The 27,096-nt window shown below is 41.9% G+C and overlaps 1 protein-coding gene across 1 annotated transcript in view; it reads right to left on the bottom strand.

Annotated features, from left to right (window-relative positions):
* Positions 1 to 27,096, bottom strand: part of Odad2 (outer dynein arm docking complex subunit 2) — a 181,148-nt gene that overhangs the window by 28,518 nt on the left and 125,534 nt on the right. The window contains exons 17-18 of the mRNA XM_052157531.1: positions 22,638 to 22,826; positions 20,467 to 20,688 (exon numbers count right to left, since the gene is read on the bottom strand). Coding sequence (XP_052013491.1) covers positions 20,467 to 20,688; positions 22,638 to 22,826 — 411 coding nt within the window. The remainder of the gene's footprint in view (positions 1 to 20,466; positions 20,689 to 22,637; positions 22,827 to 27,096) is intronic.

Below are 27,096 nucleotides of genomic sequence, written 5' to 3'. Positions count from 1 at the left end.
TCAGTCATTAGAAACAATGAATTCATGAAATTCTTAGACAAATGGATGGATTTTGAGAACATCATCCTAAGTGAGGTAACCCAGTCTCAAAAGAGCACTGATGGTATGCACTCACTGATAAACGGTTATTAGCCTAGAAGCTTGGAATACCCAAGACACAATTCACATATCAAATGATGCCCAAGAAGAAGGAAGGAAAGGCTCAGTGCAGCAGTGTAGGGGAATACCAGGACAGGGAAGTAGGAAGGGGTGGATTGGGAAACAGGGGGAGGGAAGAGGGCTTATGGGACTTTCAGGGAGGGGGGAATCCAGGAAAAGGAAAATCACTTGAAATGTAAATAAAGAATATATCGAATAAAATAATTAAATAAAATCTGTTGCATTGGTAAAACAATTTGTTCAGGACCAAAATTATTAAAAGTATTTGTATAAAACAAAAAAAGTATCAAAATCAAACTCGTGGGAATAATTTCTCTACTCAATGCAGGCAAAGACTGACAAGAAGGAATTTAACATAACAAGATATTACAAAATAATCACCTTATTTAAGGATTTTTTTTTTGCACCAAAGTATTCTTTGTGTTCATAACACAGCTGTGAGAATTCACAAGAGTCCAATAAGAAACTATAAATTTAAATCCTAACAAACTAGGAAAATCTGAGGGTGTATCTCAATGTTCACATGTAAAAGTCACATGTAAGTCTGATTTTTAATGTGACATTTGCTTTGATTTCCTCTAAAATGTGTCTGCATGTGATTAAAAGAAATTTAAAACCTGTTAGAGTCCCTCCCCGTGGGAGTAAAAATGAAAGATTCTCTTTGGAAGAAGGAACCAAAGAACCAAAAAGGAGGAAAAGTGCTTTAGTTAAACCACTTTCCTAATCTTATTTGGATTTAATTTTGGTTTTCAGAAGCAGATTAATATGGAAAAAATAAAAGATGAACCAGGAAAGAAGACACAAGTTTTCTTCGTTGAAATCACAGAAATGACTGCCTGTGCTCCTTCTAAGCAGCATGAGGCTCACGAGGCAAAGATAAATGCCTGACTTCTTAGGCTATAACTATAGGTGAAAAGTCTTCCAGTCTAATAATTGGTTCCTTTCCTGTCGCCTTCAGTTTTCTCTTCCCTTTCCACCCATCTCTCCTTGCTTCCCCTTTCCTTCTCCCCATCTCTTTCTTCTCCTTTTCCTCCTCCTCCTTCTTCCTCCTCTTTTCCCTCCTCCTCTTTTTTCTTTTCCATCCTCCTCACCCTCCTCCTCCTCTCTGCCCATTAGTTACATTTCTGTTGCTGTAATAAAATGCCCCAGCCCAAAGCAAGTTACAGAAATAAGTTTGGTTTTGTTAAGACTTCCAGAGGAAGAGTCCATGGTGACAGAGAAGGCATGGTCACAGGAGCTGGGAGATCGTAGCTCAAGCTTACATAGGATGCAGAAAGATTGGACTAGAATTGAGGCAAGCCTATAAACTCTCAAGGCCCAGCCTTGGTGGCCCTCTGTCTATTCTTTCTGGTGTTCTATGCAGCACTTGAAGAATCTTCACCTTTAGTCAAGGAGGAAGCTCATATCTGGTTTTTTAGAATCTCCTTTTCTCTGTATACAAGCTCCTTCTGCTGTTTGTGTAGTTCTCAGCTAGACGTGTTCGTCTGCCCATGACTAAGTCTCTGCCCACAGGGCTGCTCAATCTTCACATGCACCTTAAAACAATTGCCACGAACTACCACCTGGACCGTCATACAAGCCTTCTCAGGCTCTTGTTTTGAGAGCCTCTGATAGCCATCTGGAAGAATGCATTCCTATTGAACTTAACTGTAGGGGCCAGGTTAGACCAGCACCTCTGCCAGGACAGAGGCCACAAGGACCCTGGATGCCACTGCTGGCATGTCTGCCACACAAGCAGCTATCCCCACCTCAGTGTTGCTGTCCCTGATGATGGCTTCATTTGCAATCGTTCCACTCAGCAAAGCTTCTGTGCATGTATGCATGCACACCTACTTTGCATATTATATGAAACCTGGGGGTTCTAGGACCTCTGTAGAGCTCACTCTTCTAGTCCTTCATGTTTGCATCCAGCCAACTTTAACATCCTGCTAAGTGCAGGTAGATACCCAGCTTCTGGACCTCGAGCAAATTGTGAGGCAAAGAGGGTTGGAAAACTTGCACCTCTGGACCTTCCTCTTACTGTAACTTACCATTATTTTTCAATATACTTGAATCATTTTTCTCTGATACACAGTACATCTCACCTATCATTTTTTGCCTGGGCTCAATGACACCTTATCTCTCTGGTTTGATATTTCTCACAACTATTTGAATACACAGGCAAAATATCTTTTCGTGTGTGTGTGTGTGTGTGTGTGTGTGTGTTCATGTGTTCTCCATCAAATACCTATAAATTATTCAATGCAAATAATTCCAGGGCTGATCCTACAGGTTACTTCCCAGAGTAGGCCCCCATGCCATTACACACTACTGCTCATCCTCCATTGCCTAGGCTGGCTCCTGATTTAACCTTGCTACTATGAGCAGCAGCACTTTAAAGGGGGGGACACAGGGTGGCTATGATATCCTGACTCTTTCAGTGGTATTGATACAGAGCTTCACCAAGATCTCTTAGCACTCATGTAGTCTTGGTATGCTCATTAGGAGTGAATGCAGCAATGGAGACCATAAAGTATCGCTGTTATGTATTACCAGAGTGCCTGTGACTGACACGGAACCAGCTTCTTTTTCAGCTTTATTGCTACCACAATAGGTCCAAGGACTTAGTGCAGTTCTGGCAGGGCCTGTTGGCAATCCAGAACTTACTCTTCAACCCTGAAGCCCTGGGGCAGGGTGGCGGGTAAAGCTCTCACACAAACAAACTCAACATCTCTGTTGAGCAAACTCAACAACTGTTTCAGCACACCTGTTTACCCTGACAGAAGCAGGGGCCAAAAAAGTGGTCCTAGTGGTTATTAAAGAAATAAGGGTAGAACCTGCCTTACAAATCATTTCCCCACAGTCAAAAGCTGTGAGGGGAAAGCATCACACAGCACAGCTCTCCAACTTGGCAGCATCAGGTGGAATCTGTGAGGAATGTTTTACCTTAACTCAAAAAAAATTGGCCCTGCCGTGCTTTTGAAAGTTTTTCGTATACCACAAGATACACACTGAAGGGCGGCTTAGTTTATGCAGAATCCCAGCTACATGACATATTTGAAGGTGACTTTGAGGCACATTCTCAAGCACGGAGCAACACTTTCTAAATTTACAGTCTGTGCGCTTGCTGCCAGCTGTAACTGCCAAAAGGCTTCTGAAATTGTGGCCAGTTTGTGGTGTCCCTAAAAATCACCAGCAATTTAAAACATTAGCACCTGGCAATCATCAGCCATCGCAATGAGCGCCCGTATTTATCGCCTTACTTTTCCAGAGGATAAACTGACAGAAATTTAACTTCTCCAGCAGCATGTAAAATACAGCCTGGAGAATAAAGCGTACTGTAGAAACTCGGCCTCCCCACCTATTGTTGAAAAGTTCAAATAAACAGTTTGAAGTCTGTGGCTTATGTGGCTACACAGAAGAAAACTATTGTCAATATCTATCCCTCTTCAGATTCTATTTATTGTGTCTTCACATTTGCAGAGAATTTAGATATTAGGATATTACATTATGTGGTAGGGACTCAAAAAGGGAAACATTTCAGTGCCTCGGTCACCAAATGCCTGTGGCATTCTGCTCATGGCGAGTCCTGCTTTTGTTCCTGGGTCTGTAGGATTGTCCAAAAGGATTTCCTAGTTTGCTGGGTTTATGAATAACATCACTACATTGGAGAAGATAAACAGATCTTACTAAGCTATGCAGGGGCAAGGAAAGGGGATAAGCACATGTACTACTGAGCCTCAGGAGTAGAAATCTGAAACCCGGGAGGCACCACGTGTGAGCATATAGGTCCAAGGACTTAAGGTAGTTTTAGTGCAGGGACTGTTTGCAATGGAGGCCTGGTTCTTCCAGGAAGGGAGGACATTCCAGGTCCAGGAAGGGCAGTGATGTAAGCCCAGGTGGAGGCCATTACAGCGACTAGTAGTGAGTACACACACACAGATGCCGGCTAAGAATGTGAACAATGTTCAGCCCCCTTTACTTCCCATCATGGATATACCTGAGATTACTCACCCAAAAGCATGTAGCAAATGATTGCCAGGACATAGTCCACACGTATTAATTTTCTTCAGTATGAACCATTAATATTTTAATTTTTAATATTAGTAGTTCAGCATAAAAACCCCAAATGCTACACCGAAACAATCCGAAAACTCCCTTTCCTTTGTACATCGTCAACCCAAACTTCTGACACCCAAAAAATGTTCCCAAACCTGAACATGATGTCATGGGTGGAAAATTCCACAATCTGGCCTCATGTAACCGTTCAGAAGTGGTAGGTGCAATAAAAAAAATTAAAGAAATTACCTTCAGGTTATGTGTGAAATACAACGTAACTCATGTTTACACTTGAGTCTCATGCCTGGGGGTCATCATATCATTCGTACATGGCAACGTTCCAAAATATCGAGAAATTCTAGACACTTTAGCATTAACATTTAAGTGAGGGGTCACTCTAGAAATGTGTGTGCGAGTGTAAGTGGTCCAGGGCTTACAGCATCACTTGGCTCTATGTTAGCCGATCTCAGAGTTCCAAGCTACTACAGTGACTGTTAACCCTCAGCCTTCAGGACTAGAAAGCTCATGATCACATGTTCCATTCACAGGAAGAAACAAGTAGTAGACATTATATCTCATGCTCTATTCTCAAGAATCTAGCCACATGGTCAGATCCAAGCCTTTTAGCACAGTCTAATTGATCTTTTATGGCTGAAGATGATTGATTAGGCTTTCAAAAATGTGAATGGTCAGTAAGCCATATTAATATTACTTATTTAATATACTATTAAATAAAGCATCATCAGTTTTCAATATAAAAATAAACTATTGGTTCATAGTCAATTTGTAATCTAGTTTGAATAATTATCAGAGTAAATATTTCAAAATATATTGAAACATAGATACCTGATTTCATCATCATAGAATCTAAAGCGAATGGCTCAGTCAGGGGGTAGATCCCTGAAACCCCAGCCTTTAGGAAGATAAGGTGGGCAGATCACAAGTTCCAGGCCAGCCTGGACTACACAGTGGGGAAGTATAGTTGAATGAATAAGTTAAGAGGAGCCTTGTGCTTTCTCTGCAAAGGACAACTGGACTGATGCTACTTGTCTGATTTGGATGTTACCTGTTCTCCACATACATGTTCTAGAAGCTCAGTGACAGTAAGAGGTGGTAAGCCTTTAAGTGCATCTTGGACCTCAAATGCTCTCCCTTCCCAGTCTGTGTATCAAGGGACATTTCCCAATTTAAAACTCTTGGTACCTGATAGAAATTTTAAGAAGTAGAGTTCATACACCTCCAGAAGTTGGAAAATCATTGGGTCCTCGTGGCTGCCACGAGGGAGACTCCAGTCTTTCTCAGGTAAATGTGATTTTCTCATAAAAATTACATAGTTCATGGGCTAGAGAGATGGCTCAGCTGAGTGCTAACTGTTCTTCTAGTGGTTCTGAGTCAATTCCCAGAAATCACATGGTGGCTCACAACCATTTGTAATGGGATGCAATGTTCTCTTCTGGTGTGTCTGAAGAGAGCAAGAGTGTACTTACATATGTTAAATAAGAAAATCTTTTTTTAAAAGTACACAGTTCCATGGACCCTGCTTAATTCTTATAAGAGAATTGATATATAGAAGGTTATGACTTCCCACACTCTAGCCTCTAGTGTCATTGTGTGATCTCTCTCTTGCGGGTACCATGATGTCTTCTTTCAAATGGGGGTCAGCAAAATCAATGAGCCTGGTCTTGGACTTTACTTTCCAAACCTGAGGCAAATAAAGCTTTTTTTTCATGACAAATTATTCAGCCTCGGGCACTTTGCTACAGCAACTAAAAAATGGACTGATACTTAATTTAGGTTCTTGGAGAACATCTAAGAGCCCAAACTGACCCCCTGAGCCATTTTTTGAGAGTTATGTAAGTGGAATTGAGGGAAGTCAGTGCCCAGAGGTGTGCTGATGCAGGGGGATAACTTGCTACCATGCCTGGATGAGTATCACATTCCTGCCTCTCCTGCCCTCTGACCGCTGGTCTTCCCTCCTGTGATGCTCTCAGACACTGTGGCCGCTTCACCACCTTAGGGGGGCATGGCTGCCTCCTTTAGCTGAGACAATAGGGTTTTTTTTTTTGTTGTTGTTGTTTTACGAGCTTTTCCACTTTTCCTTTTGTGCAAAATGAAATAAGAATGCCACTGCATTCTGGCAAAGGGCCGTTGAAGGAAAACAAACAAATAAACAAAAAAACTCCTGGGAAATCTGTTTTCACAGAAATATCATCAGGTTTTCTACAATCAGGAAAGCATGGCTTGGTAAAAACATGCCACTCAAAGTGGTTAGAATGCATTAGGTTAGCTTACTTCCTACAAATCACTCACAGACCAAGCAGTCAAGCTAAACGTTGATTTTCACTGTGGCGAAAAGAATACCAGCGCCCTTCCCTGGTTATTTTTCTCCTTGAAGATTCAAAGTTTAAAGTGTGTGAGTACATTTCATTCGAAGAATCATGTTAATTCTAACTTCCACAAACATAAGTTAACCAAGCATAGGCTTGATCCGTGAGTGATGGGGGTGGGGGATGGGGGGGGAGGGGGGAGCGAGCTGGCTCAGCATGTGGAAGGGCTTGCCACCAAGTCTGAGAACCAGAGTTCAATTGCTAGACTCCACCCAGTAGATGGAACTGACTACCTCATGTTGTCCTCTGAACCCCACATATGTGCTACAAGCACACATGTACTCTCACACACTAAATATAATGAATGTTCTAAAGAGTGATGGAGCACAAAGGCACCTCTTGATGGGCTTGTTGACTCCACTGAGTTACATTACCTGCTACAATTATGTTCATCTATGAATAAAAGCGAGCAAAATATTTCCAAAGTTTTTGTTAGTCTCTGCAGACCAGCTTTAAATTTTGAATCTCCAAGGAGAAAAATAACCAGGGAAGGACCCTAATATCCCTTTCATATTTGTGCCCAAAGACCTCCCAAAATGAAACATCTTATATCACAGCAATAGACCAAGAATACAGATGATGTAGCTCCTGAATACTCCACTACATTTTCTCTTTTATTTTTTTAAATAAACCTGACTGATCGTGAAGAAGGTGAAAAGGAGGAGTCTTAGAACTGCTAATGTATGCATATTTCCGGTACACTAAAGACCCCAAGGTGCTAATTCAAGCCCTGCTTACTTTTTGTATATAACAGGATTGCTGTGTTTGAGGGAAAACAGAAGCTATTTTCTCGGTTCTAAAAGCTGCTTATTTATGAAGCTTGGAGCACCATCACTATTGGTAGTAAATCTTATGTTCAGCATCTGTGGCTAGCTTTTTATTGAAGAAAACTGTTTTGGGTCAGCTGAGGACCAGAAGAGTGAGCTGGCCTGCGTCTGCGCACTGAGTCTACAAGCTGCCAATTACTAAAGTGAAAGTTTTGTTCCTGCTCTGGTTTCTAACGTGCAAACGAACAGTTGTGGGGGCATTTTGTTGCTAACAGAGAGGACACTCTCTTTGTGAGCTCAGAAGAGGATGTACTATATAACCAGGTGATGAGGAGCTGTAGTACCACTCTGTGGTTTAGCAGAAGAGCCAGACTGGTAAGAAAGGACAAGGCCAACATTCCTGAATGTTAGATGAGAACTGCTGCAAATATAGATAGGAAGTGGGGTGGCTCTCTCTGTTGCTTCTGCCAGATTCCTCAACTTGTTGGCATCCTGATTGGCCAATGTAATCTGCAGGGTACTCGCCCTTGAAGATGTCTGTAAACTTGCTTTCCTGTGCCTTCTGCAGTGGTTTTGACCATCTCCAATGGTCTCTAACAGTGCGAAGCAATGCTTTCTTCAGAATTGACTGAGATTTCATTTCCTTGAAATGGATCATATGTTATCTAAAACAACAACAAAAGACTATCTGTGAGGTAAAGCCACTACTGACCAGTGGTGCCAGACACCTAGCTCAGCAGGATGCCATCCGTCTGATCCATGTCCGGTCAGCATTAGCTTGTGAGTGCCTGAGCTGAAGAACCAAGCCTACTTAAGTCTGAGGCATCAGGGAGTGCAGTAGATGAGATCAGGCTCGCCAGCACCCACATTTTCTTCCACTTGTGATTAAAACTCTGCTGCAGTCCAGCATCCCTAACCATGGTGACATAGTCACATGCCGATGTTAAGGAAGAGACCAGTTCTCCAACACAAAGTCATATTTTCATGGAACCTGATATTCTCAGGCCTAAACATTTTCCTTAGCTGGCAGTGGTTCTAGAACAACCTTATTATATGCAAGTATGAGTCTCTGAAAACACTACTCAGCAAAGGAGATGGAGCAATGGCTCCTGGACCCACTGAGCTCAGAAAAGAGAGGCCTACCCAAGAAGTCGTTTATGCAACTCAGATGAAGCAGCTTGGTTTTTTAAAAAGCTTCCAGTAGTTTCCTCCAAACGGAACAGAAAGAAATGATGAGATACATGCATCTCTGCTATGGAGTTTTAAATGTAGCCGGTTGGATAGATTTAATGCACTGTTACAGTGCTGGGAATGGAACCCAGGGCCCTGCTGGGCAAGGGCTCTACCACTGTGCTGCACCTCAAGCCCAGGTTCTGACAGGCGCTGATGTCTCCATTTAGCATGTTTAATCACTCCTGGCTGATACAAAGATTTCTTAGCTTCTGTGACTGCCTGACAGATCTGTAAGGTTCAACTGTGTTTGTAGTCAACACTGAGGGATGAGAGGGAGCATTAATAACCTGTGAACTTTGAAACTCCCATATCAGCATGTGAATATTTCACAGGGTGATGTAAAAAATGAAGACTGAACTGCTTAGCCCTGAAGCAGTGAAGGAGCATCTATTCTCGCCATTCATGTTGAGGATAGAGCATGTCTCATCATCAAGAGCACGAGGAGGAGGAAGAAGGAAGAAGGAGGAAGAGAAGAAAGAGGGTCACTATTATAAAAATCTAGGCTAGCAGTATTCTCAGTACAAATTATAATTACCTTTCATATTTTATAATTTATTACAAATTATCTGATGAATCTTGCCATATAGAAGCGTCCTTTAAAAATAAAATAAGGAAGCTAGGCAAAACTGCCAGCAATAATTTGTCATCTTAACAACAACAACAAAAAGGTAGAACATTCTAGAAGTAAAATATTAGGTAACATATAATTTGTGTAACAACTTCATGAAAACTCTAGAACACCCTAGCTAATGCATGATAACCGGCAGAGAACAGCAGGTAAGCAAGCTGAGAACCTCTCCGCTAGAGGGTCCAGGGATTGTGATTCCGTGGCTTGCACATCCCAGATGTTGGACAGAACCTTCCCAGATCAGGGGAAATGGCACTGGCATCTGTGTGTCACCGTCAAATGTTGGACGTCTTTTGTGAAGTGTCACACATTTCTTTTCCACAGTTGATTGGAGAAGTGGATACTTTACTGAAACTGGTCCATTCATAGTCTTTCTTCTGAGGATTTTGAATTATTACTAGAAGCAATGTATAGCTTTGGGTGACTATGTACATTAAAGAGAAGCACTGTACAAAGAGAGAAAACTAATCAGCAGAGAAATAATAAAATGGGCCAGATAAGAAAGAGGAGGGAGGATAGGTATGAGAAGATGCTAGACGCCTTCCCAGCACTCTTCAGCTTCCTGGCCCAAGAGAATTCTCCTGAGCTTCTCCAAGTCATTTGCATTGCTTAACAGTGTGGCTCTTGCTTTGTATAAATGGGACTTTGAACTGTACATCTAAGACTCCCCCCTTTTTGTTTTGTTTCTTTGCTTATATACTGTATTTGTTTTGTTTGGCAGGAGGTAGGGAGTGTGCCTGTATTTCAGAGACTGAATATGGCAGTCAGGAGTTAAACTAACGTCATTAGGTTTGATGATGGGAGACTTTACCAGATGAGCCATCTCAAAGGGCCCTCATTTTTGTTTCTGGGACAGGGTCATACTAAATAGACTTGTCTGACTTGAAACTCTCTATACAGGACAAGTCTGGCCCTGAGCTGGGTGTATGCCTCCCGTTCTGTCTTCTGTGTGCTAAGGTTGTAGATATGCACCAAGGTGTTCAACTACAGTTTTCCATCTCTAAAGTGGAGACAATGATTGTGTCATGAGGTTGGACACAGTGGAGATCAATGAAGTTAGGAATGAAGTACTCAAATAAGTGGCTAACCTCAGTGACTGATTGCTATTCTTTCAAAAATAAATTATTCTGAAACATACATTTTATCATATAGATGTCTGCCATTAAGCACCGTTTAGTGGGTACTGTTATAGGCTCACCTATACTGTTATAGGACTACACTGTTGGTGATTGTCGTTACAGGTTCACCTGTCTGCACTGTTAGTGGGTATTATTAAAGAGGACACATGGGTCTGTGGATTTCTTTATGTTATCTAGTCATACTTTGTGAATGTAGACAGATCTGTTGCTACACACATACAGCAGAAAAATCACATTGAAGACAAGGCAGTGAGCCTCAGTGCCTCTGGGTCCCTTACAGGCTGTTTCCCCAGTGCTGACACATTCACTGCTAGGGCCATCCCATCCTTGCTAAGGAAGCCCAAGTGTTCACAGACCCTGCCCTAAGGTTAGGAAAGCAATTGTTAAAAGAAGCTCATCACCCTTCTGGATGGGTGATGCTTTCAGAAGATGCAGCTGCCTCTGGAGTCACTGTAAATCACTTATTGTTTCATCAATTTAGATTTGGTGGAGTCCTTTTTGGTCTCATTGGTGCTTTCTTGGAGGTGAATGGTCTGCACTCTTGGGGGGCAGGGTGAATGGTCTCATCAGTGGACTGTTTTAGGTGAGGAGACTTTGGTTCACATCTCCCCAGGAGGGCCTATTCTCATGTAATTACAGGACATCATCTCCTGGACAGATCTACTTTCTTCTCTCTTAGTCCCTGGACTCCTCTATGATCAATTATCTGAAAACACAATAGGATCATATGCCTGGTGGGATTTAGATGTTTCAGTAGCTTCTCAGAACTCTAGCATATAATCCTGATTCCTCGCTATGGAAGCCCCCCTCTGTAACTTTAAGAGGACTGTTCTGCCCACCACACAAGCAAAAACCAAGAACTAAAATTTTAATTCTTTTTTTTATTCAGACAGACAGCAATTAGGAAGCTGGAGCAAAATCAGTCTTTCACATAAGTTTCTTTTGGAGAACTACAGTGAAGGAAATTAATTCAAAGTTCAGGTTTTTTTTTTTTTTGTATATATTGGATATTAGCCCTCTATCAGATGTAGGGTTGATGAATATCCTTTCCCAATTTGATGGTTGCCGTTTTGTCCTTTTAACAGTGTTCTTTGCCTTACAGAAACTTTATAATTTTATGAGGTCCCATTTGTCAATTCTTGATCTTAGAGTATAAGCTATTGGTGATCTGTTCAGGAACTTTTCCCCTGTGCCCATGTCCTCAAGGGTCTTCCACAGTTTCTTTTCTATTAGTTTCAGTGTGTCTGGTTTTGACCCCAGAGAACCAAATAACCCTATTAAAAATGGGGTACAGATCTAAACAAAGAATTTTCACCTGAAGAAATTCGGATGGCCAAGAGGCACCTTAAGAACGGCTCAACATCATTAGTCATTAGGGAAATGCAAATCAAAACAACCCTGAGATTTCACCTCACACCAGTCAGAATGGCTAAGGTCAAAAACTCAGGAGACAGCCGGTGTTGGCGAGGATGTAGAGAAAGAAGAACACTCCTCCACTGCTGGTACAACCACTTTGGAAATCAGTCTGGTGGTTCCTCAGAAAACTGGACATGACACTTCCGGAGGACCCTGCTATACCTCTCCTGGGCATATACCCAAAGGAGTACACATGTTCCATTATGTTCATAGCAGCCTTATTTATAATAGCCAGAAGCTGGAAAGAACCCAGATATTCCTCAAAGGAGGAATGGATACAGAAAATGTGGTATATTTACACAATGGAATACTACTCAGCAATTAGAAACAATGAATTCACAAAATTTTTAGGCAAATGGTTTGATCTGGAAAATATCATCCTAAGTGAGGTAACCCAATCACAAAAGAATACACATGGAATGCAATCTCTGATAAGTGGATATTAATTAGCCCAGAAGCCCTGAATACCCAAGGCACAAATCGCATAACAAATGACTCCCATGAAGAAGTATGGAGAGGCTCCTGATCCTGGAAAGGATTGACCTAGCATTGGAGGGGAAGATAAGGACAGAGAAAAAGGAGAGAGGTGATCGGAGAATGGATGGAGAGAAGAAGGTTTATGGGACATATGGGGAGGGAGGATCTGGGAAAGGGGAAATCATTTAGAATGTAAACAAAGAATATAGAAAATAAAAATATTTAAAAAAAAAACAAACAAGGTTCAGTTTTATCCTTCTTGCTAGATAGTTGTTATCATCAAGATGCACATTCAGGTTACGTGTTAACTCTGGGTACCACACCTTAGCAGTCATATACCTTGTGTTTTGAATCTCTTGTTAGTTCTAGTCTCTCACTAGAACTGGGGCTCACACACTTGGCAAGGACAGCTAGGCAGTGGGCTCCATCCAAGCCTCTTCATGGTGCCACCTCCCTAATGCTGGGCCTGCAAGTATGTATCACTATGCCCAGGGTATTTTTCATGTGTCATGGCATAAACTTAGATCTTCTTGGTCATGCAGCCAAAACTTGACTGATAGAACTCACAAGTTGCTGTGTGGTTACTCTTGATGACAAATAGCAATGCATATTGTCCTCTGGTTTCAGTAGAGTTTGTAGCCAGAACCTTGGAATATAGTGAAGTAGAACTTGCACTCTCACAAAGCAGTCAGCTCTATACTATCATCTGAAGGGTTAGTCGGTTAAATAGGAAACTGAAGAACACATACAATTGTCTATAATACAAATTTCTATAGGGGCAAGAGATGTAGTTCAGTGGAAGATCATTTGACTAACATGTGCAAAGTCCTGGGTTCAATTAGCAACATCTAGAAAAGATGGAAGGAAGGAAGGAAGGAAGGAAGGAAGGAAGGAAGGAAGGAAGGAAGGAAGGAAGGAAGGAAGGAAAGGGAAGGAAAGAGTCTATAGTCATTGTCCCACAGTAATTATCTATACTGAGGTCTTTACATTTAAGTAGTAATGAGAGGAAAACCAAGTCAGTTAATTCAAATTCTGAAAAAGCAACGTTATTTAACTAAGTTCTAATTTGAGCTCTCATTTGGCATGAAATTATTGACTAAAAAAAATCACTTAAAATAGTTTACTAAAACTAACTGTGCATTTACTCCTTGGCCACAGCCCTGCTTGTGCACATATGCCCAGCATTAGGTGGTCATCGTATCCACCAAAGGTATGCCAGGAGTGTTCTTGGCAGCACTTTTACTGACTCCCCACTCTGTGGTACATGTAAGACTCTACAAAAGTTACTCACCAGCAAGTTTCTCAGAATGCAGAATACATGCTATAAGAATTTGTAAACAGCGAGTGTGGTTATATATTTTCTAGGATAAACTAGAGTATGATATCTAAGATAAATTAAAAAATCTTTTGCATCATATTAGAAACTAGTGCAATAGTTTATAAAAAAAATCAAAGCAACCCACTACTGCATTAAAAATGTTAGAATAACATGGAAACAACCTATCAACTCTATATAGCTCTAAGCATGAAAATTCCAAATGCTAAAGAGAGACCACCTGTACCACTGATAATGGATAATGCATAGCCATTTCAATGATCCATATAAATACATAGTTTGAATGTGACTGTACTGGATACGATAGTGTGGTACCCAGAAAACCAGGGAAAACAGCAACTGCCTGGTGCAGAGGCTTCTCATGCATTTGTTCTTATTGAGAGTTAGCTGGAGAACTTGGCATTGCAGATTAACATTTTAAAAGAGCAGTAATCATTCAAGGAAACCAATAGTCTAATTGTGCACTAGCTCATCAAATTCTAGGACACAGAACACAGTGACATTTCCGTGAGATATGATGAAATATGTTTGTAATGCCAGACAAAGTTTCTTTCCTGAAATAGACTTATGGGGAGTTTTGGATGATAATATGAAATAGGTAAGGGGTACTTAGAAAAGTCAGCAATCGATAAGTGGATATTAACCCAAAAGCTCAAAATAAACATGTTACAATTGACAGACAACAGGAAGCTCAAGAAGAAGGTAGACCAAAGTGGGGGTGCTTTGGTTTCTCTGAGAAAGGGGACAAAATAATCACAGGAACAACTATGGAGACAAAGGGACTGAAGGAAAGGCCACCCAGAGACTGTCCTACCTGGGGATTCATCCTATAAACACCAAATCCCGAAACTACTATGGATGACAAGAAGTGTGTCCTGAAAGGAGCCTGTTATGGGTGTCTTTTGGGGGGGCCCTGCCAGAGCCTTACAGACATAGAGGCGAATACTAGCAGCCAACCACTGGACTGAGCGTGGGGTTCACAATGGAGGAGTTGGAGGACAGATTGGAGGAGCTGGGTGTGGGTTGCAGCCCTGTGAGAAGATGACAATGCTGGCCAACCAGATGCCTAAGGGCTCCCTGGAACTAAGCCATCAACCAAGGGGTACCCATGGTTCCAGCCAAAAGATTGGCAGAGGAATGCCCTGTTGGGCATCAGTGGGAGGAGAGGTCCTTGATCCTGTGAGGGCTCAATAGAGGCCCCAGTGTGGGGAAATTGAGTGGGGAGTGTGGGAGTGGGTCAGGTGGAGGAGCATATTCTTGTAGGCAGGGGTTGGGAGGATGGGTTGGGGGTTTTCAGGGAGGGGGGAACCGGAAAGGGGTATAACATTTGAAATGTAAATGAAGAATATATTCAATTAAAAAATGATTCAAAAAAAAAAGCAAAGTCAGCGATCACACATTCTGTTTTCAAATCAGGATTTTTTTTAAAAATTTAGTTTTTATATATAACGAGTCTGGAAAGGTATGGGAATTAATTTAGTGGTACACATACAAGTCAAAACTTTCAAAAGTATCAAGTTAATTTTGCAGGAAAAATTGGTACATGTAAACAGAGATGCCTGGTAACAGCCACGGGAAGGATGTTCAGTAGAGACTCATCATTTTGTCTACATTCCTGTGAAGGGGCAGATTCACTTGGGTCTAGTGCTGTTCACACATAAGTTGCATGGGAATCCTCTGGAAACCCCATAGAAATTTGGATTTCAATCTAGCAGGTGAGTAAAGTTGAGATTCCACACAACTAGCAAATACCTAGGTAAGGTTGTTATACTCTACCTGATTCCCCAAGTTGAACAGAAAGTCACTGGCAATCGTAGCAATCAGTGGAGGCCTAATGCAAGGAGAACCAGCTGCCTCCAAGCACAGTAGCCTTGTCCACTTAACCTAAGCATACATTGTGTTTTCCTGTTCACAGGATAAGAGAATGCTATAGAAAACCATCAAATATATTCTTTCAGAGCCTTTCAAACTTCTCTCCTTTCAGAATCTTTCAAAGGGAGTAATGTGATTTGGGTTGACGGGAAATGTAACACGCATTCCAGATCCAATATGTTCATCCTTTCAAAGCTTGCAGTTTTTACCATTTTTAAGTAGCATGTTCTCCTTATTTGCTTTTGATGAGGAAGAAATAAAGTAGCCCCACATGACTGTTGGGTACACATAAAGATTCTGAGTTCACCTATCCTAAATCCACATGAAAGAACTGTTTCTGTGTATGTACATGATGTCACATACTAGAGCACGCTAAATGCACAATCGATCCTTGTGTGTGGTTTCAGCTTTTTGTTCAAAAGATTTTTAAGGTTTCACATTTTCTTTCACAGCTCCTGTTCCTAGCTTATGTGTCTGCAAAGTAAAAATGAAGACATTCCCCAGGCATCTCTAAACTGTATGGTAAAATGGCAGGTCTAGCTCCTTCATGACTCCATGTCTTCCTGAACCATCATGCCCCCTAGAGGGTTTCTAGACTGACATCATCCAGTTGAGGACACTGCTGCCCACTCACTGAACACCCCAGACATGGCTGCTTTGCCCCGAGGGCACAGGAAGGCACATGCTAAATTCTAAAGACTTGGTTCAGGAAAAAGTCATGTAATATTTTACAATTTTATAATGACTGTATATTTAAAGCTATTTTGGGTAAACTGGACTAAGTCATTGCTAAAACCAATTATCTACTTTAGTCTTTCCCTAAACTGTGACTTGTAGAAAAATTACTATTGTACACATGGGTCATGTGACATTCTATTTTTGTTTGGTTTTGGCTTTTTGAGATGGAGGGGTAGTGGTTCTCATTTTGTAGCCCAGGCTGGCCTCAGATTATTCTTCTGTCTCAGCTTCCTTGGTCTTTCTTGCCTCTCCAGGCAGGTGCCACCATGCCTGGCTTGGCATTCCATGTCTACTAGACAAGCTCGCTTTTCACAGGGCCTGCACACACAAGGGATGGGGGGTGGGGGTGGGGGTGGGGTGGACAGACTCTCATCCCTGCCCCTGGAGCCGCACTGCACATGCCACCTGGAGAGCATCCATCGGGGTGAGGGAGACAGATGGTGCTCTGCCAGCCAAGGCAGTTGAGAAAACTGTTGGGCATGGGAACAACCCTACTATGAATTATGACTAGGACCTCAGGAAAGCTCTGGGGGCTGTGTCAGAACTTGATGTTTGCTGCTCGGCAGCTCTAGCAGGAGTGTTTGCTAAGTGGTCACCCTGTCAGGCTTTGAACAGAGCAGGGCAGAAACAATGACAACATCAGTCAGGAGGGGAGCTTGGGGGGCGGGTCAGTACACAGGACTTGCCTAGCATATGTCAGGCTGGACTGGCTGGTTTTGTGTGTCAACTTGACACAGGCTGGAGTTATCACAGAGAAAGGAGCTTCAGTTGGGGAAGTGCCTCCATGAGATCCAGCTGTGGGGCATTTTCTCAATTAGTGATCAAGTGGGGAGGGTCCCTTGTGGGTGGTACCACCTTTGGGCTGGTGCTCTTGGGTTCTATAAGAGAGCAGGCTGAGCAAGCCAGGGGAAGCAAGCCTGTAAGGAACATCCCTCCATGGCCTCTGCATCAGTTCCTGCTTCCTGACCTGCTTGAGTTCCAGTCCTGACTTCCTTTAGTGATGAACTGCAATGTGGAAGTGTAAGCTCAATAAACCCTTTCCTCCCCAACTTGCTTCTTGGTCCTGATGTTTGTGCAGGAATAGAAACCCTGACTAAGACACAGGCCCTGCTTTGATTTCCAGCCCCACCAAAACAAAACAAAACAGAACAGGAAAATCACCAGGAATGTATCAAAAGAGTAAATGAACCTTATATGAGTCTCAAGCCGTGATTCTCAGCCTGTGGGTGGTGACCTCTTTGGCAAACCTCTTTCTCAAAAATATTTACATTACCACTCACGACAGTAGCAAAATTATAGATGAATGAAGCAGCAAGGAAAATAATGTTATGGTGGAAGGACACAACATGAGGAGCTGTATTAAAGGGTTGCGGCACTAGGAAGGTTGAAAACCACTGAGCTGAAGTTTATTTTTCTATGTGTTTAATGCGACAAAGTTACTACAGGGACAGAAACGCCTGCCCACATCAACATTGTTTTGCCTCATTCATTGATTGGAACCTTCTTTATTAACTCGAGGTCTGAATTAATCCTAGAGGCTTTCCTTAACAAAGTAACAAAGTTAACTACCAAACCGTTTATCCTACCAGCTCCCATGAGCCACACCTACAGGCTTTAAAGTGAGCAGGGTCTGCTGCTCTGTGAAGGGTGGAAACGAAGAAAGGCCCACTCAGCTGCACACTCTACACCTGGTGCGATACCTCCCCCGGGAAGGCCATTCTTCTATCATTTTTTTGTGTTTGTTTGTTTGTTTGGTTTGTGTGTGGTGAATGTAAATGTTCCTATGGATATATATAGAGAGAGATATGTACATTTTGGTTCTTGTGTGTGTGTTTGTGTGCATGCATGTGTGTACATGATCCTTTGGAGGCTGAGGGCCACTGTCAGGTGTCTTTCTTGCTGATTCTCACCTTAGTTGTGAGACAGGGTCTCCTGCTGATTTGACTCGGATGGCTGACAGTAAGCTGATTCAGGGATCTGTCCGTTTCTGCCTCCCTGGCATGGGCTTATAGACTTGTGTGTGTGACCATATCCAGCTTTTACCTGGGTGCTATGGATTGTCTTCAAGTCCTAGTCCTTTTTAGGGCAGACACTTGACCAACTGAGCCATCTCCCCAGACCCTCTGCTACTATTTAAAATGAATTTGTTTTCCAGTCCCCCAATCCTGTTCTCTTCATTTATCCTTTGGTGAAAATGACACGCAATTAGAAACACAAGTACAAGATTTCTAGAAGAGTCTCTATGAATTCTAAAACTGACCTAGGAAAGCCTCCAAGTTCATCATGCCCGGCATATGTCTTTGCTTTCTCAATTCTGTCTCCATCATTTTCTGTATTCTAACGCACCTGCAGCGGAGGACGAGTGAACACAGAGGCAGGACTCATACTTAAATCGTCAGATCAGACCCTTTTAATCTATTGTCTCGCACCAGAAGAAATCTTTAAGAACTCTGTGCATGCCATTATATTAATGGGCCACAACACATAAGCTTTACAAAATCTGAAGCGTTTTGAGCTATATGCCAGACATCTTATGAGGCAATTTAACATTTATAGCTTCAGTTTTTAAACCCTGCAGACTTAAAAACATGCAGTGCAAGCTTTGTTTGGTTGCAGAACAGATAATTTAAAATCAGGCATCCCTCCTTTGCAAAGTGTGAATGCAATCATATAAAAGGGACATTTATGTCACTCTGCAGCAATGAAGCTAATATGCTGATTTTTAAAAATAATTTACCTTTTAAAAATGTTAGTTAAAAGTTACTTTTTATGCCAGATTTTTTTTATTTTTGCTTGAAGAAGCACATATGTCTAACTTATGTGCCATAAAACATATTTATAATGAAAAGATTGGCATATTTAAATGTAAATTGGGTTTGATGTCAGAAACATTGGCATCCCATATTTTAACTATAGTAAGTTTGAGGGATAAATTAAAATTGACTGAAAATTACCAGTTGGGATTTTAAAAGCATTATTTTTACTAAGATGTTTCATGCTGACATATCTAGATCTGACGAGATGACTAACTGGAGATTCCTCATTTTTGTCTAAGATAATCGTGTTTGGATTTACATTTTCAATGTAAGTGCATCTGGCTTTCAGGGTCTTAGAATTAATGTAGGAAACAATAAAATTATCTTATGCAAGGGAACAAGTTATAAAAAGAATATTTCTCTTGTTTTTTCCTGCTAGAGATAAATGCACTCTCAGAGATTTTTTTGTTTTATTTTTTGCTTTTTCTTTTTTTGGAGGTAGTTGTTCTGCTTTTGTTAGGGTTTCATCACTTTGCCAAGGCTGACCCCAAAATTATGATTCTCCTGCCGCAACTTCTCAAGTGCTGGATTTAGACATAGAGTACATACCCAGTGTCCTAGGTACTTCTGTATTGATCACCATCAAAATGTTGTAAGTGGCTCAAATATATAGGTACATTTTAAGTTTCTATGAGAAGTCTCTCATAAGCACATGTTAGCTAAAAGTATATCAAATCAGATGAAATAAAAACAAAATAATCTATCTTTAGATTTTCTGATCCTTTGTTAGGATGCCATAGCTGTCCGGCCTTGGTCCAGAGTTGTTCCAACCACTTCTCTTGCTGTTCATCTTGCAGATGGATGTATCTGCCATTTATTATTTATGTTCTAGGTAAACACTGCATCCTAGTGTTTACCTAGAATGCTTACCTAGTGTTACTCCTGAATGCTTATTAATGTTCATGGTCTGGGCAGTGTTCAATGTAGTTCAAATTCAGGAATCATTACTGTACTAAGAACCCATATAGGCTCTGATTAAGGAAACTCCATCTCTATAGTTTTATAATACGAACCATGATAATGCAGAGTTCAGATGTAGTTGGACCTGATGAACAGATAGTTTTGTGTAACCAAACATCCCTTTAGCATAAAACGTTGTATTATGGAGGTGGCATATGCATGAACATGCTTTTAACTTTGTATGTGTGGCCAGAGGTTGGCATTTATGAAGGTCAGAAGTCAACATATTAACTGGACTGGTTGTTCATTGAACTCCCAGAATTCTCCTGTCTCGCCACTTGCTCTAACAACCACCCACTACCACCCCATCCCTACAAGTACCAAACCTGGCTTTTAAAGGGGTTCCTGGGATCCAAACTCAGGTCTTTGTGCTTGAACATCTTTTACAGCAGAACTTTGCCCACTGAGTCTGTTGTTTTTTTTTTAAATAGAACATGTTCCTTACATGTCTTTCCAGCCTACATTTATAAACTAGATCACAAACTGTTGAAACCACATACCTTTACAGCACCATTCTCGTGCATGGTGATGCAATTATCAGCATCTTCTGAGAGCTGGTACAAGGCCTGAGCTGTAGCTCGGTGCACATTGGTGTCATTTGATTTCAGATAACGTACCAGTGGAGCCACTGCCTTGTGTTCACCGAAGGCCACTCTGTTCCTTCCCCACATACAACATCGTGAGATAGCTTCTGCCAGGTGACGCCTCAGTTTGTCATTATTCTGGAAGAAATGAGTGTGTACTGTAGCCATTCTGTGAGACTGGATCTATGCACTTCATACCTGCTACCCACTGAGAGGCCAGGCGGTCTGCAGGAGCACTCACTGACTCCTTAGGAAGTACCTTGAAGGAACTAGAATTTTGGTTCTCTTTCTTTTAAATATATATGTACATATATTCAAATATATATTTACACATCATATATACATATATATGATGTAATATATGTTTATATATGTACACATATATTTGTAGAAAGACAGGGTATCATGGTGTAGCTCTAACTGACCTTGAACTCACTATGTAGATCAGGTTGGTCTCTAATCTACATGAAGGGCCAGGCCTTACTGAGTTTTCTATGAACTGAATGTAATTGGTGCTATCAAAGATGAGAAAGGTATCTAAAACTGGCCATTTTTGTTTCAGGAAGCTTGATTGCCTGTTGAGTAATAAGTAAAGCCTTGTAACAAAACCTTACAAATGAGGGCCAGCAAGATGACCAGTAGGTAAATGGATTTACCACTGAGACTGGTGACCTGAGTTCCATCATGGATTCTCATGGTGAAAATTGTCCTATAACCTCCATGTGCACATTATGGTATGTACACATGTATGAATGCACACAACACACACACATACATACACACACACACACACACACACACACACACACACAAGATGTAAAAACAACCTTCTAAATAATCAAGTTGCTTAGTAATAAAGATATGTCTAGAATACTGTATATTCTTCAAGGAGTACTTCATTTAGTTGGGATGAGCGGATTAATTCTACTTATTCAACCTATATTTATTTCTTATTGCAGTTTTTACATGTGTGTTTGCATCTATGTAGGTGCACATGTGTGTATAAGCATACCAGTGCACCTGGGGATCAGACATTGACTTTGGGTGCAGCCTTTGGTCACTTTCAATGCTACAAATTGAGGTAGGGTCTTGACTGGAAGCCAGGTCTTGCCTATTTAGCTATTCTAGTTAGCCAGCTTGCTGTAAACCCCTCACCTCTGTTTCCCATGATCTGGGATTACAGATAGGCCAATATATACATTTTGCAAGTGTGTGGGTGTTAGTGAGCTACACTTTGGTCCTCATGCTTGAGTGGCAAGTGCTTCTACCTATAGAGAACTCCAAATCCCACCTTAATTTCTGAAACGAGAAAGCCAGTGCAACATGTAGTAATCTCTACTGGGCTTTCTAGTGTCCTTTCTGTATTTTCTTAATACAGACGGGACTTTCTGCTTAGAGTTACCTCAGATTGTATAGATAACTGAGCATGCCATGGGTTTCCATTGTCCCATTCTCTTGACTCACAGAATGTATTGCTCCAAGTCTGACAGATGCTCGGAGAGAAGCTGGGTGTCCTGGGTGTCTTTCCCTGAATGCTCTCCCAGTGTTTGCAGTTCTGGTTTGTCACTCTCCTACCAAGTGGTTGGTACTGCAAGCTCTGTCAGATGGCTCCGGGCACGGTGAAGTCATTGTCTCCAGGCCCTGCTTTAGCTGGCATAGTTTTAGATAAATAGTATAATACTGCCAAAGCCTTCTGGCTTGAGTCAGTCTGTCATAGTCCAGGCTTCTACGATGAGAGAAGAGCAATTCCATTCTAATGCTGGAATGAACAACTACCTTAAGAAGAGTGACATTGGCTGGGAAGACCGCGAGCACTTATTTAACAGAAATTTTATTTGCCACAGCTTTGCTTGCTAACAAAGTCATTTAAAAAAAACTTTAACAAAGATCTTGAATATCAATATTCTTCATATAAAAATATGCCTCTGTGTCTATTAGTCTTAAGGCAGCTCAAGGAAATTGAAGAAAATCTTATATTTTATCAGCAATGAGCACTAAACCCAAACTCAGGTCTCTAGACCTCATACCCCTTCTTTTTCACTGTACTGTGTTCTGAGAGACTCTCATGATAACAAGGCACGACTTACGGTATTGGCAAGTTTGGACAATAGAGGGACGACTCCATGGTCTGTAATAACAGCTAAGTTCTCCTGGTCTTTTGCGATGTTGGTGATAGCAGCACAGACACTTGCCAGGACCTCTTTATTATCCGACTTCAGTAAGTTGACAACAAGTTCCAAACCACCAACAAAGGAGCGAACCATTTCTCCGGCATCCTAGATAATGGGAAAACACCTTTTTTTTAGTCTAGTTTACAAAAGGTGAGAAGCAATAAAAAGGCTGTTAGATATATTTTAAGACAAAAGAAAAATTTAGTTTAATATAGTTCTATATTTTCAAATTCTATGTATATATGTGTATGCTTATATGTATAATCATGAATATGTACACAATAAAGATATACACTTTGGTTTGAATACTGGCCACAGGAGCTACGAGCAATTAACAAAGAACACTGGTTTGTAGGACCTGCAGGCTGCTGTACAAAGTCTGAACTGGCCAATAGTGAACCATTCTTTCAGGAAACATAGGGTTATGTCCTGGCAAGCCTTTGGAAACAATATTTTTGCCAAGTGAACAGTATTTAACAATATTATTTATGTTTCTGTTTGGCACACCTTATTTCATATATTAAACAATCTTGTTTGTTTGTTTTTGTTTATTGGGGGTATATGTGCCATAGTACCCTGGTAGAGGTCAAAGGACAGCTTGTAGGAGTTGGTTCTCTCCTTCCACCATGTGAATTCAGGGGATCTGACTCAGGGATCAGACTTAGCAGCAAGTGCCTTTGCCAGCTGAATCATTGTGGATCATATATATTTTTAATTCATTAACATCAACATCATGGCCAACAGCACTATTACTCATATATAGAAAGTTGTCAAGCACATATTTTTTCTGAAAGCACATCAAAGCTTTCTTGTACTTAAGAACCATAGGCAATACTTCAGCACTGTGCCTGGAGACAGTTTAGCACTGAAGTAATGGACACAAAGCACAAAAAATGTGAAAAATGTGGCCTCACATGGACTCCCAAATGGTCCCATGCTTCCATTATGAGCTGAAACAAAAATGCCAAATAACACGTGTGGGCTCAGCACCTTTCTGCACATCTACAAGAATAACCGTGGAGAGTCCTTAAAGTGAATTCGGGGTAACAAAGAGGCTTCTATCAAGAATCTGTGGATGAGATGTGTTGACACACACACCATGTAGTCATTGTGTCAGGCACATGTGGTGGGGAAGGCAAGTGTGCTTTGAGAAATGACAGGGTTCCAGCCAGGCATGGTGGTGTAAGCCTGTATTGCCAGCATTGCACTGAGACAGGAGAACCATGACTCTAATGAAAGACTGAACTGCCATAGCCTCCCTCCATGGAGGTAGGGAGCAATGAGAAATGGTAGGGAAACCCAGTGGGCAGCACACCAAGGGGCAGGTGGATGGGGCCGAGACATACTAAGGACTGATTTAAAACCTGGGATTTAACATTTTTTAAGGCACTGTAGGAACTACACATATGTTGGCCCAACTGATCCTCACAACAATCCTGCCCAGTAGGTACGACTGATTCGTTTTAGATTTTTTAAACTAATTTAAAAATTTAAAACCAATTTAGAGATGTTGAAAGTTATAAGCTAGATCATATCCCGTGTAATGGCAAAATACCATGTGAGCTTTACCAATAACCATTTGATTTTTTACATCCCCACACCCTGTAAATTTTTCTACGGCGTACCGACTGCAGGATGAAATCCAAGCTCCAAAACATGGTTAATAAGGCCTTCTTTGTAGCCCCATCTTCAGGTCTAGCCCCAACTTGATCACTTATAATATCCTACCTAAGCCTGAGTCCACTGGCTTCTGCTGTAAACTGGGGTTAAGAAGCTCCTCAAATACTTCACTCAAAGTACAGATCACTAGAGGTAGTGAATGGGTTCTTGTTTGTTGTTTGCCCTGAACTTTAAATTCCAGGTGAGCTCATTGTCCATTATTCACTAGCCACACCAGTGGCTAGCAGTTAGCATTTGCTTAAATTACAGATGCTACCCACAGGATGGAAGATGAATGTTGCCTATGTGTGTGTGTGTGTGTGTGTGTGTGTGTGTGTGTGAGAGAGAGAGAGAGAGAGAGAGAGAGAGAGAGAGAGAGGCCATGGAGTCACATGATGAAGCTGGGGGAGTCAGATTCTGCATCTGGGTGCATATCTGAGCTTATCACCCAGTGCGGAAGCTTATATACAGTGTTTGAGCCAATCCCAAGCCCCCAAGTCCTCGGCCAGTGGTATCTCACAGCATCACTGTTGCCTGATGAGGTTACTCAGAAGGAACATTGGGGAAGTGGGGAGAGGGAGGCATGGTCTCCTGTTGGGTCTTTCATGAAGAAGGGGGAAGCAGCCACTGCCCAGGCCTAGATTCCTTTTTGCTGTTTCACCAGCGTTCTGGGAGCCATCTTAGATCTAATGCCCTCACTCTCCATTCCACCTTTTCCTTCACTACCGCCTCAGCACGCAGGGTTGTTTCCTCAAGGGAAGGAATACAAAGCCCCTTCTGAGTAGACCAGCTTTCTAACCTGGTAACCTTTGCCCTATGTGTGGCTGGAGATTTTCCAGCACCAGATTCTCTTTCAACCCAACATTTTCTCTCGGTCAATTTATAAAACCTATCTTTACAGACTTTGCAAAGAATTTCAATGCAATCATGTCTGATCTGCATTTAGCTTACTTGGCTCCTCAGACAGATTTAGGCATGCTTTGTTGTGCATGTGGGACTGAGTTGATTATCACCAGAATAATTTTCACCAAATTGTGCTGTCCCTAAAATAAACTACTTCATACCAGACTCCCAAAGTTTGAACCAATACCGGCTACTGGGTTGCATTTTGTCAAATTGTCTTTATGTCTCCCAGAACTTGTCACTCTACAGGATATGAAGGTCTCAGAGATACCCCCCCACACACACACACACACAGACACACAAACCTATATTTGTAATAAACCAGAATAATATCCGAGGACAAGGTAAAGTTAGGAAGAGGCAGATCCAGGGAAGCATCAGCAAACACAGCCGATTCCCGTTGCTATGGAAACAAAAGGATCAATACGGGGGCCTGGTACTCAATGCCAAAATCATTTCTGATCGTTGAGATATGTGTCTAGTGTACCCATAAAATTATTTTGAATTGTTCCATTTTCATAAATTCTACAGTAAACATTTTATTATAACACAAAAGAAATGATATTCACAACTTTTGTCTACATTGCGCTTTATTAAAACTTTGAGAATTAAGTTATCAGACATGAAGATTATATTTGAAAATCCGATAACTACCAAATATATGCAACACCATTCTGTCTGTTATTCTCTCTTTAAAAACTAGCAAATCTCATGTTTATTAAAAATAAGCACTATACTGCCATGAGGTGGCCTGGTCATCAGGGGTGATGTCCTCCACCCCCTGGCCCCTCACCACCTGAGGCTGTTGGGAGAGCTGACCTTGGGTCTTGAGACCAGGTAAGCTGGCCTTGTTCCCCTTGGGCTCCAGCAGTCTGGGCAATGGGCCTGCACCTCACCTCAACAGCACAGTAAAGGTGACCCCCTGGTGGAGGGGGTGCAGGTGATTCAGCCCCGAGGGAGGCTAGCATGGGAAAGTTAGCCATACCACTAGTCTGCCCTGAGGTGGTATGGACTGGGGGCCTTCCTCCCTTTCACCTCTTTCCCCTTGTCACTGAAGTACCCTGGAGAGCTAGCCTCCAAGGTCAAGAGAGAGCAAGAGCTGGCTGCCCCTGGCCCTCACCGGTGGGAGAACTAGCTCTACACCTCACCTGGGCAGCACGGTTGGGGCTGGCTCTGGAACTGTAGGTGCAGGGAAGCAAGCCCCAAGGGCACAAGAGCAGGAGAGCTGACCTTGCCTCCTGCCAATGGCAGCACTAGGTGGGCCAGCCAGAGCAGTATTGGAGAGCTTGCCCTGGTGGTACAGATAAAGGAGAACCAGCAGGCTGACATGCTCAGTATCACCCAGGCCCAGATCCAGGGCTTTGGGTTAGCCCACCCTAAAATCTACATCATTTGTGAACTGTTGGGGCACATGAAAGGGCCAGTTCTGCTGATCCAAAGCTGCAGGATTCCCATGACACAACAGGCAACAACAGGATAACCTGGAGAAGTCCTATGAGGATCCAATGTTGATGGTGTCACAGAAGCCAGAGACCTCAAACCAGACCAATGACTCATTGCGATGAACATTCACTAGTGAAGATGAGTGGACAGAGGTTTAGACAGTGGAACACACTGTGACACATTAGAGCTTCCATGAAGAGGTGTTTTCTCTGCTTTGTTTTGTGTGTTCTGTGTGTGCATGTGCACATGTGTGTGTGTATGTGTATTTGAGGGGGGAGGTTTCGAGGGCAGACAGCAGATACAAGGAACAGGGAGATCAGTGGGACCAGAGTACATAATGTGAAACTCACAAGAATCAATAAAAAGTTTA

The sequence above is a fragment of the Apodemus sylvaticus genome, chromosome 14 (genome assembly GCF_947179515.1).
Source record: "Apodemus sylvaticus chromosome 14, mApoSyl1.1, whole genome shotgun sequence".
NCBI lineage: Eukaryota > Metazoa > Chordata > Mammalia > Rodentia > Muridae > Apodemus > Apodemus sylvaticus.
The sequence above is the reverse complement of the archived record's forward strand: the minus strand, read 5'-3'. Positions and strand labels throughout refer to the sequence as shown.